Raw genomic sequence first — 12,585 nt, 5'->3', positions numbered from 1 at the left:
AAAGAAATGGGTAAATTCCGTGTGTTGAGCTGTGTATTTGTTTAACAACCAAGACTAAATATGAATTGTCAATTGCAGAACAGTTTGATCCTATAAAGTACTTGTAATAGGATAATTCTGGTTAGAAATACTGATGGGATTCCCAGGTGTTTCTGAAGGAAACTTTTGTGCCCATTGAAGAAGGCTTCAGTTTATTTAGCATGGTTGGAGTGAATGAAGAGTGTAGCTTTAACTGGAGAGGCTGTTGTAAGAGATTTTGCTGTCGTGAATCCCCTCAGGTATTAGTGTTATAAAGAGTGTAAAAAAAGAACAGATGACAGAATGTTGTATATGAAAATGAATGGAGCTGGAGTAACAGTTACATGCTTTGTTAAAAAAAATAAAAAATGTTTACAGTTGTGTGACTGATTCCTTGAGCTGTGAACATGCCAGAATTTGGAAATAATACAGTGTTTGTGCTGAAAATTTTTAAATCAAATTTATAAAAACAGCTTGGAAAGCAAACAAATAACATATGTGCAAGTATTGAAAGATTTTGAGGAGTATTCTAACCTGGTGTCCCCAAAGAAAAGCAGACAGCCCCTGTCAGATTGATATACTGTTTGATATTCCAAGCACATCTGTCACTAAGCACTGCAGAATTGCTATGTTCACATTAAATGATCAACAGAAAACCTTTCTTCCTGTGGCTTCTGAAGTTTATTCAAAGAGAAACTGAAAAGCAGAGGGAAATCCCTTCAAGCACAATTGGAAAGAGATGGGATTTCCCTGCGTTAATTTGATGCTTTTTTGAGCAAACTTAGATCTCACAAAGGAAAACTTGTTGACTTTTTTTTTTCAAATGAGGCACTGTTATTACAGTGTGTCAAGTGATGCTTTTGAAACATCTTTATCCAACATTTGTAGTACTCTAACGTGAACATCTACTGTGTAGGCTTCTAACTTGAAAAGTGTGTTAGGTCTCACTCTTCAAAATGCCTGTAACTCATTAGATGTACTCAGGTTTTTTTTTTTTCCTCTGTGTTTTACCGGTAATGTGTCAAAGGGAAATACACACCTCCTGATACATGTGGTATGGAGTTTCTCCCATACAGCAGTTTTGGGCACAGCTCTGAAATACGACAGTGAGGAAAGTGGAACAGAAAAGCTAAATTCAGTGTGAATTCCAAGTGGGACTGCACTCTTCTTAACTAGGTGCTATGTGATGTACTGTGTTTATTTATCATTCAGGTAGCTGAATAAAATTATTTTAAAGCCTTAGATGACAGGATTCTTGTAGGCATTTTAATGCTGGAAGAGTGTTACTCAAAATGAAACAAAATACCAGTTCAGAAAGGAGATTCCATGTATTGAGAATGGTTGTGCTTCAGATTAAACAAATTATCTGTCATTGCATCCATTTTCGAGGATTAATTTTACAGCTTTTTATTAAAACCAGCTGGTTTGACATGGGTAAGGATAAGCCCTTGGCAGGATGTGTTCACAGGCAGTGGTGTTTTGCCATAAACAGGCCCAGCAGGCAAAGCCTTGTGCTACACAGATTATTGCAGATTACGTGACATCTTCTGGCATTTCAGCTATCTGGTTACAAAAGGTGCAAACCTCCTGCCCTGTTTCAAGGCAGTGTGAAACAGTCCAGATGCAGCATTTCTGATCTCAGTGCTGATTCCCAGTGGGATGGGAGATGACTCTGTTTTCTTCCCCTCCACTTGCTGTACAAAGTGGTACAATTTGATCCAAGCGTTCCCATTAGGAAGGAGGAGGCTACCTTACCCCAGCTGCTTCACATCTGTTCTCATGGCCTGTTTCTCTTGTTCTAGGGCGTGTTGGGCAAGCAGTAGCACTACGTGCCAAAGCCTTTGGCTTCAGTGTGATTTTCTATGACCCATACCTCTCGGATGGCATGGAGCGTGCTCTGGGACTGCAGCGGGTGAGCACTTTGCAGGACCTGCTGTTCCACAGTGACTGTGTTACCCTGCACTGCAACTTGAATGAACACAATCATCATCTTATTAATGACTTCACCATAAAGCAGGTAATAATCTCTGTGGGCACCCTCCACACCAGTGCTGGTTGCCAACTCTCTATAGCGTTTATTTCTATAAATAGGCAGATTCACATTTAATAGAAATCTCTTTCTCTTTTGCTGCTCTAAGATCAAACAGGTCTATAATTGATTAGGAACTAGCTGGTTGCTTATGTATTGTTGCTTTTATTGTCTTTTTGGCTCAGTAACATTGCATTTGTGGAAATAATTTGCTCTTCTTAATACTGCTCAGATTTAATGAAGTGGCGTTGATGTGAAAGCACTTTCTCCATGTCTTCTAGTAGCTACTTCCTTTATGTGTGTATTTTCAGGTGGCAATTCTGCCTTTCACTGTTGTCCCTCAGTTTGAGTTCCTTCGATGCAATTTAAGGATTATGACTAAATGGCTCCCCCCTGTGCTCAGTCCCGATGCTCACAGAGCATTTCAAGGATGGAGTTCATTTACAGCATTGCATTATTGGGAAAAATAATGGTTTTTGGAATTAGTACTAACCTCTCTTTAAAGTTGTGGGTAATATTACAATAATTTCAAAGTCTAGGTGTAGGAACTGCTCCATTATTGACTAATTTGATAATAGAAGCCAGACACTTAATGAAAAAGTTGGACTGCAACTTCAGTGTAGGTAACAGCTAGAGTAAAACACTGAGACATAAGAATGGAGACAGTGTACAGGAAAGAAACTCTAAGATAGAATAGTTGATTTGTCTCTTCTATGTGTGTTTGTGTATATATATATATACACACACAGTGTGTTTATGTGTTGTAACAATGATAGTAGCACTCTTTTGCAGTAAAATCATTGCTTGCCTTTTGAGAAATTGTTTGCACCTGCTACTCTTGAACTTCAGAACTGAAGAATTTACTGAATGTGTTCCACGGTCATGTGGGATTGTGTCAGAAAACTGACAATGTAACACACTTTTTGGTCTGAGACTTTAGGGATTTTGCAAATCCATCGCAACATAAAATCAGGATTTGGGATTTAAAACTCTAAAAAATTAAGAAGCTTAAAATGAAACCTCGAAGAGAACAGAGCTCTGTCACCCTGCCCTGAACATTGTCTTTTGTTGTGTGGCTAGGTACATTCAGTGGTTATTACATGGTGAGATGTCTTTGCAAGCAGACATCCAGACCCAAAAAGCATCACAGTGAATTCAGTGGGATGTCTGAGCAGTACTCACTTCATTATACAGCAGATGTGAAGCTGGAGCCAGTTTATCACAGGAAGTTTTTGAGTGGAGGCTGAGAAATGTGTTGAGCTTTGGAGAAGGCATAGTGCATTGATCAGAGAAAAAAACAAAGGAAAACATGTTAAAACTGAGTAATGCCATCTGAAATTAAATGCCTGCATTAAAGTCTGCAGTGGAAAGTATCTTGTAAGCATTTATCTTGCTATTTGGTATCCTTCATGATCAAAGCAAGGATTAATTGAAGTGTTAGACGATAGTTTTTGTTTTGGATAAGAGTTGGGGTGAAGCAGTCTGTATAGTAAAGCTGATATGAAACCCATGAAATTGTAACCCCTCTCACTGCATAGTTTGTGTAGAGCATCTTCTGACTCTGATTTAGGCTGACAGATGTTGAGTTGGCCTAAAATTTCTATAGAGCATTGCATGCCATTTTTCTCCAATATTGCATGCTCATGTAATAACCAGTTTTTAAACAAAGTACAGAGAAACATGGTGCATTTCATTTCATTGAAGTCTCACCCTGAGTTTTGTGGAGTCTGAAATGACATAAACTTAAAATGTCTTTGAAATTTTGGTGTCTGTCTTTTCTTTAAGTAGCATTTCTAGTGCCTTAATCATTATTCTGTATAGCCATCCTTCTTGTCCTCGTAGTCCCAGAGTAGCTCAGAGAAGTCTTTCAATGAACCTGTGGTATTCAGGTGCTCTTAAGAGACTGAGGTCATCTTTAGTTGTACAGATTTGAGAAAAAGACACTGCAGTATAAACACAATACTTGTATAAAGCAGCTCTGCAGGTTTAGTGTAGGTGAATTTGACAGACGTCAGCAGTTCCAGCTGGGAAGCTCTCTCAAGCTTCCACCCATTGTTAGGATCATCTCCAGCTGCATCCACCCTGACAGTTTATCATGAGTCATATAATTCATTCCCTCTAGAATGCATTTATGCAGACGTGTTCTGTTTGATAGAAACTTATCTTAGTGCTCGTTCTGGACTTCTGTAAATAGTCCTAAAATGAAAACTCAAGCAAGGTTGTTGGAGAGATTGGACAGAATATTTTAGCAGGATTCTCTTTAATTGAAATTTTCAAGTCCTTCAGAGGGCATGTAAATACTCCAAGCTGTACTTAAAACTCACATTAGCTATTTGCAGAGAAATAGGAAAGGTATATGAGCTCCCATGAGCTTTGTGGTGTGTCTGTGCAGGTGTGATTGGCTCTTGGGTGGCTCTTGGTCCTAAAACCAGCACCACCTGGGCTGGTTTTAGTACAGTTCTCACAGCTGGAGATGCAGTGGTTGTTCCCATAAGGAATGTCTTGTTACCAGACCAGCTTAAGATCCTGCCCCTGTTTCTTTGCTGTTCTGATTGCCAAGTTAATTACAGAAAGCTGAGAGAAGCATCCTTGAGTTCTGCTCCTGTAAGTGGAGTTAGGTTTTGCTGTACAGACCAATGGATGGTTCTTCTGTAGGCCCAGGAGTCTGCAGATGGAGAGGGGCAGGGTCACACTAAACCTAGAGAGTTGGCCAGTAAAATCTGGTGGGTTTCTCCTTTATAAAACTGCATGCATGTGCATATTATTATTCTCTATGACCTCGTTAAAAAAACAAAAACAACCTGACTTTTATTCAAAGCTCCTTGTTGTTCATGGATTTGGTATTTTGAGTGACTCTTTCAGCATAAGGATCCATTTACCTAAGGTTTAGTTTGATGTGTAGGTTTCATATAGTTGAGTTGGTGTCCAAATGTTGGGGTTTTCTTATTTTTATGGTGAGAGACGGAGTGAGTACAAAATGAGATTTTCATTATTCATCTTCACCATGGTTCCTGCTCTTCATGTGCTTTCCTTCATGCACAGAGGTGTTTGAGACATCTGTTAAAGATGAAATACCAGGGTGGCTAGAAGCAGGATGTTGTAACTTATGTTTTTTTCAGTGCCATTTCTCTTATTTAAACTGCCACTTTGTTTTCAAGTTGTGGATATATTGTGGTGTAAATTCTTGTAGTTCTCCCCACACAGTGTCATCTACAATGCTAATCTGCACAATGCACAGCACAGCTTCTCTCCTGGGCACACAGCGTTCTCAACCAAATTCATTTTCATGCCTTTTAATTGAATAATAGAAGAATTCTTTAGACCTTTATTTGAAAAATCTCACAGGGGAGGAGGAAGCTGAAGTAACAAAAATAAATAATACATACATCTACTGTGTTTTGGCAACTAAAGGGAAAAGTGTTTGAAAATCCAAAAGCATTGATTTTTCTGAAAAATTCATGTAGGCTTTTATTTGTGTGAAAGTTGAAAGCCACAAAATATGAATTTGTTTAAGAATGTGCTGTAGTTTCTGTCTCATGCAATTTCACAGTGAAATAAAAAGGCATAAAATGATCTGTCACTTTCATATGCACAGTTGTATCTTTTGATCATGTTACTGCACAATATCTGAAACAACGCTTCATTAAAAGACACTACTTACAAGAAACAAAAGGTTATTAAGTGCTGTGAAATAGCATTTTATGTTAGAAGCATCACATTTGGTGGTACTTTCCAATGGAAAGGGAAGACAACTGTTACAGTTTAAACCAACTGAATAGCCTTTGTTGTAATGGATGCTTCTTTTGAGTAAAAAATAATGCCACAACGATTTTATTTCATTTATTTTTATTTCATCATTCTTGTTTTTAACTTTCCCTAGATGAGACAAGGGGCTTTCCTGGTCAACACAGCTCGAGGTGGGTTAGTAGACGAAAAAGCACTTGCACAGGCCCTGAAGGAAGGAAGGATACGAGGGGCAGCCTTAGATGTACATGAGTCAGAACCATTCAGGTGCTTTTCCTTTTCTTTTCTTTTTATTTTGTTCACTTTCTTATTTTTAAGTCTTAGTGCATGATACAATCAACAGCAACAAGTAAATTGAGTTTTCCGTTCATTCGGTAGCTAAATACTCCTTAGCAAAGCAACATGAATCTGTGCAGCACTGGACTAATGCAAATGTAGATGGAGCTTGTTTGTGTGATTAGAAGTGAAAAAAGTGACATCCATGATTCCTTTAAAAAATAAATGAAATTCCAGTGAGTTTATTTAGGAGAAATAGCAGGGACCTGGATTTAAATCCTGGGCGTGGCTTTGGCCATGGCTTTGAGTGGAGTGCACCTTTGCCATTGATGCAGCTCTGGAGGCAGCTGATGTCTGAACAGAGTCTTTCAAAGGCAAAGAATTGAGATGTGGTGTGAGAAGTAACTGCTTTATGACACCTTTCTGAAGGAAATAACATACTTCTGTCCAGATTGCCTCTGCAGGAAAGCCATAAATATAAGAGTTTGCAAAAAAAAAAAGTTCAGGAAGGCTGTCAGAGTGCAGGTTTGGTTTTGTTTTACCCTCTATCAGGCAGGGCTGGTAGCACAAGCCTGAATTTTTAAATGACTGACAAGTCCAGTGTGTTAGGCAGAGATGTACCATTCCCCTAAGTGCCATTGGCATAGAGATACTAGCACTCCTAATCAAAATTAGCCTATTTCGTATGTCCTTGAGTCTTGAGAACAGACTGCTGTAGCTAGTCCTTGCATGTGACAAGCCTTTTTCAGGCTGGGCAGGGGAAAAAGTTATTTTTAACTGGAACAATCCACACAAGTTTTTGAAGAAGAACAGATTCAGGGCAGGTTGTAAAGACTGGAGAGAGGACATTTATCTCTCATCCCAGCTTGAGGGGGAAATAGAACCTTTGTAAAAATAGAATAGTATCCTTTTAGCCAGAATTTTTATATCTACTGAGGCTTGATGCCACATCACAAATATTTAATTTTATTTATGCATACCTTGCATTCATTTACTCCTAAATGTAGTCATTACAGTGCAGCAGTGCTGTGCAAAGCCAGAGTGTAGCAGCTCAGGGGACTTCCAGCTCCATACATTCTTCCCAACTCCGATCTCAGCTGTGCACAAGCAGCTCGTTGCACCTCTAGGAAGCCCCATTTGCTGCATGGAGATGCCATCTGCAGAGATTCAGTTGCAGGATTACAGCCACAATTTCCTTTGGCTTCAGTGCTGCATGTCTATCTGATGGCAGCATGCAACTCTTTATTCAAGAGTTTTGCCAGATATTTTGATGTTTATTGAAGTACAGATGAAATCTATCATTTTATGAATTATGACCAACTCTGAAAGCACACTTTTGTCTTAAAGTATTTGTTCTCCTGTTGTTACAGTTGACTGCAAGATTATTAAAACTGGAAATAAATAGGAGGAGCGAGTTTCCATTATTTTCAGTTTCTTTACTCTGTATCTGTGATAACACTTTTACACAGATTCATTGCTTTCCCTGAAAAACAATCTGTAAAGTAAATTTCCTTCTTTCTGTGGAATTTCTATAAAGGGATGGGAAGGAAAAAACCAGTTAAAAATAATAGGAAAAAATGCCCTGAATTACCAAAAAGCCATTGAGGCTGCTGATGGACACACTTCTGATTTGGAAAAGAATTGTACAGTTTACTTTCTTTAAATGATTAAATGTCATATTGACAGAAAGAGAAGAGCTTTGTTGGTTAATGCAATAAAAGTAAAATTGTGCTGAACTGGACAAATGGAATGGCATCCTAAATTAATTTGTGTTTTACTTCATGCATTTCTGCCCCAGAACTGGAGTGGCAGTGGCTGTAGTTACAATAAGTGCATTGGACAGAAGCTAATGTTGCTGCTATACTTAAGTTCTAGCCTTTGAGTCTATAAAAAGTGATTGTTGCTTATTTATACCATGAAAAGTACATTAAATTAATGGACAGAATTATAAACAAACTCAATAAAGCATAGAAATGCAATTCTTTTCTGTTGTAGAAATTAATCTGTATATGTACAAATCCATCTGGATCCCTCCCCCCCCTTTCTTTCCCCTTGCCCCCCCCAGTATTGTTTTTGTCATTTGATCTTGTTTTAAATTCTCATCTAGCTTTAGTCAGGGCCCCTTGAAGGATGCACCAAACCTGATCTGTACCCCACATGCAGCCTGGTATAGTGAGCAAGCCTCGATTGAGATGCGGGAGGAAGCAGCGCGGGAGATCCGAAGGGCGATCACAGGTACTGACTCACTTTATCATCAGCTCCTTCACTGGGTCGTGCTTTTTAAGAAACCTATTTCTTTAGTCTGGAAAGGTGCTGAAAAGGAGCAGCCTTGGGTTTTGTTTCTAATATTTGGAACACAGAAATGAGCCAATGCCCTTTAAGTGTGCTCTCAGAACTGGAACAAGTCCTTTTGAAGGTTCTTTGCAATTACAGAGGAAGGCAGGCACTTCAGAATAAGTACTTTTTTCATGTAAGATAAACTGTATTTATATGTGAAAGATCTGCTTTTTTTCCTTTGTTGCATATAACTGTTACCCATTTGATAGGTTTGACTGCAAGTCCTCCTGGTATTGCTGGTATCTTCCTTAGCTTTTCCTAGATGTCCCCTTATATTTGTCATGAGCAGTTCTCTACATTAAGTTCTCAGTATTTTGTTGGGAGGTTATTCTATTTTAGATGTTCCCCTCTTCAAAGCCTTGCTAAAGAAGTCTGGCATTTTAAAGGGCAGAGTGTCTTTGTTATATAACTGCCATGTAATTGTAAACTGCTCACATAAGAGAAAACAGTTACGTCTCGAACATGCACTGCTAATAAATAAAATGAGAGGACTGAGCCATTTGGCATGGATTTGAATCCCTTGTAGCCTAAAATAAAAGGCAGGATTTTCCTACTGGAAAATGATTCATTAAGCACTAATGTTTTCTCTTTAGTTGGACTTTGCTGTGTCCCCCTTGGCGATACAGTCTGAATGCTCTGCAGACATGCAGGGCCATCTGTGTCACCTTGAGAGCAGTTCAGTGCCAACACATTGCTCTGTTACACAAAAAGCACTGGCAGTAGCCTTCCCTCTGGCTTGTGCCTAGAGAGGCCAGGCAATTTAGTTTCATTTACAGGCTCTGCAGAAAGAAGATTCTCCTCTGGATGCTAATTAAAGGCACCTCTTAAACTCCTGATCTGAATTGTCCTTTACTGGACAATTTCACTCTGATTTAGAGGTGACCTGAAGAGCCTGACCATCCCTTTGCTGGAATTGGTCCTTGTGGCTGCACTCCAGAGCTCCAGTAGTACATTTGTTTGTTAGGTGTTCAATAACTGTTGCCTGCTCCCAGATAGCTCTGGGAGAGATTGCATCTGAAACCTGCTTGGGGGAGGATTGATGTGCAAATAAGCATTAATAGGTCTGAAAACTAAATAAGAACCAGCTATCCAGAGCTAGTTTTATGTTGAATTTGTGCAGTAGCCCAAGCATATGTGCCTGGGAAGGCAGACCTACAGTTCCTTGAAGTGTGTGAGGGTGCTCTCAGCAATCTGTATCATTGATTTGTATCGAAGCTGTCAGCACTTCAGTGTTTGCATATGGTTTTTAGTAAGATCAAACTGAGACCAGCGTTAAGGAGGTGAGAATGACATTGAATTGCAGTGAAACAAATGTAGGAAAGATACAGGAAATGTGGGATAAAGCTGGATATATGAAAACCATAGGGGAGCACAAAGAAGAGAGGGTGTAGAGAGGGAGAATAATTGGAAAAAGGTGTGAAGTGGGGGAATGAAGGCTATGACTACCATCTGACAATAAAAATGTTAAGTGTTTCTGCTGTTGCTTAAAAGTCAATGATGTTGTGATGTGTAAAGTAGAAATAATCAGCAGAGATTAAATGTCTTGAAATATATTTTTAAACTTGGAAGCACTCCAAGTATGAAATAAAGAGGACCATGGGAATGGAAGTAAGAGGAAGGCAAGCATGGCAAGTGAAAAGATCGTTATGAGTTTAAAATAAAAAAAGAAATACTGGCTATTGAGGGGAGAACATGCTTATAGAAGTTAGCAAAATGAAGAAGGAGGGGGGCAAAGAGGAAGACAGGATTGAGAAGGATAAACATCAGAATAAGAAAGATACTGTTTTAATTTGTGGACAGTTCTGGCAGAAGTTTAGTGGATGTATATTTCAGCTGCATATAGAAGATGATTTCTAGATGGTTGGAATTCACCCATAATGGGACATGTACCTCACCTTGTCCAATATTGAGCTAAAAGCCCTTTCAGTTTCTCACAGGAGACGTGAGAAGTTCAGGGACATCAGCTCAAGTCATGGAGTAACACCTATTTGATGGTATCCACTGCATGAAAAAACAATTCCGTGAAAAGGCTTTTTTTATAGCCCTGTTGTGGCCAGGCAGATGGATAGAAAGAACAGGCAGACAGTGAAGTTCTTAATCAAATTTCCAGTAGGAAGCTGGGGACAAAGGGCTGAATTCTTTCATGATGGAGCATGGTCAGTTTTTGAAAGGGTTTCTGGATTACCATTGCCAGCGGCAGCAGGGGTGGACTCAGAATTACCTCTTTGTACTGCTGTTTGTGCAAATGCACTGTAAGATTGAACTTTACTAGAGACACATTAAAACAGATGTCAGAAAAAACGTATGCTCCAATTGATCTCTCTGCTGTTAAAATAGGTGGAAATATTCCTGTTGCCATGAGGAAAATGTGTTGGATCTGCTCATGTCATTTGTTGCAGGGCTGGAGATAGTTCTGCAGAGGAAAGTCACAGGCTTGTCCAGTGTGTGCTGAATCAGGGTGACTGATTTTCCAGTCTTAAAACTTCAGTTGTATTTCAGAGGTTAAGGACAAGTTTTGAAGAAATGAAGAAGGGAAATTCTGTTGTATTTTTGTTTTATGTAGGAATGAAAGACTGAGGATTAATAATACATTTTAGTAAATAAACATGAGCAATTTCGATAAAGAAGGGAAAAATCAGGAGGACAGGGAATAAGTGTTGGTCATATTCAGGTTTATGGCATAATTCCATTCAGAATTCCATATTTTTCATTAAGTGTTTTTAATTGCTGCTACATGTGGAGGGAAAAGGAGGAAAGTGATGTTGAGGACAGAAAGCAGGAGGCTATATTACTGAATTTGATTGGTGCTTATGCTCTATATTCAATTTACATCTTCTTGGAAAGATGAATCTTATTTTTTGATTTTGGTTTTACTGAGACCTGTATACAAGCTACAAAGAGAGACAGGAAAATCAAAACTAAACAGAGCATTGTAGCCGTTATTACCTAAGTCCCAGGCAGAAGGGTTACAGCAAGGATCAAAAACAAGCTCTTAGTGTAATTTTATATATGGATTTAAATATGCAAATATTCATAAGTATTTTCAAAATAGACACAGTAAGAGTATATGGCACATGATTTTTATACATTTTTATTTCCTTTTCCTCACTTCATCTTAGGTCGTATTCCAGACAGTCTGAAAAACTGTGTTAACAAAGATCACTTGACTGCAGCTACACATTGGGCCAGCATGGACCCTGGAGTTGTTCATCCGGAGCTTAATGGTGCTGCATACAGGTAAGTGTGCTGAAGAGGTAAAAGAAACACCTCCATAATTCAGTGTAGGTTTTGAAGAACAGATTAAAGACCTTCCTATTAATGAATGAAGTGCTTTTGGATTACACACCAGCAATATTGTTTTTGTAATTGTTGTGTTCAGGAGAATAATCTTGTTTTGCTAATTGATGTCAGTCATGCTGTGTCTAACTATGAATCCTCTTACAGTGTTTTTTTGTTGGGTTAGTATGTGAGCAATATGCATTTGTTTGTATATTCAAGTAAATTCTGGTCATCTCTGGTGTTGCAGTGGAAGTTTTATGTTCCTTTGCTGAAGGTAATGATGCAGCTGCAGGTTACAGAAAGACTTCCAATAATAAACTTACGTTGCTTTGTGGCCTCCAGACACAAGAGAGAACAAGTAACTCAGTATTGAAAGCAGTGGAACAGCCTGTGGTGATTATAAAAATATGTTTAAAATAGCTTTTACTAAATTATATGTTTAATTTTTAAGCAGAAGCGTTTGAGAGGCTTGATCTATGTATTCTCAGTCAACTGTGAAAGCAGGTCTTAATAATTAATAGAAAGGGGCAATTTTTTACATTTAATATGCACATTCCTTAGTTATTTTGTTTGCTTGAGAGTCTTTCTCTGTCCCTTTATCCCTAGCAGCAGATTCTTCCTAGTAGCCAGCTTCAGACAATTTTTATTCACGAAAGACATTTGCAGTTTTTTTATTTTCCAGTATGGTGTTTACACGTAAGTAGGATGAAAGTGGCAGAAAGTTACAAATGCCTGCTTCCCTCAAGGCCTTGAGGAAAAGGACAGTGCAGTCCTCTCACTATTTTGTCATACCTCTTTATCCTAATCTTTCCTTCAAAAATCTGCCTTACCTTTGTCCTTCTTTTTGAAGACTCCCCATACTTTTAAAAGAAGGGGGATTCCTGGTTTTGTGTTACTCCACA

The 12,585-nt window shown here is 38.7% G+C and overlaps 1 protein-coding gene across 12 annotated transcripts in view; it reads left to right on the top strand.

Moving 5' to 3' along the window:
- CTBP1 (C-terminal binding protein 1) overlaps positions 1-12,585 on the top strand; it is a 236,159-nt gene that overhangs the window by 217,407 nt on the left and 6,167 nt on the right. For all 12 annotated transcript variants that reach the window (XM_085059576.1, XM_085059574.1, XM_085059575.1 and 9 more), the window contains 4 exons: positions 1,821-2,035; positions 5,928-6,058; positions 8,175-8,302; positions 11,524-11,641. In XM_085059576.1, the coding sequence (XP_084915702.1) occupies positions 1,821-2,035; positions 5,928-6,058; positions 8,175-8,302; positions 11,524-11,641 (592 nt within the window). The remainder of the gene's footprint in view (positions 1-1,820; positions 2,036-5,927; positions 6,059-8,174; positions 8,303-11,523; positions 11,642-12,585) is intronic.

Source organism: Lichenostomus cassidix, chromosome 4 (assembly GCF_008360975.1).
Source record: "Lichenostomus cassidix isolate B80296 chromosome 4, HeHo_3.0, whole genome shotgun sequence".
NCBI lineage: Eukaryota > Metazoa > Chordata > Aves > Passeriformes > Meliphagidae > Lichenostomus > Lichenostomus cassidix.
The sequence above is the reverse complement of the archived record's forward strand: the minus strand, read 5'-3'. Positions and strand labels throughout refer to the sequence as shown.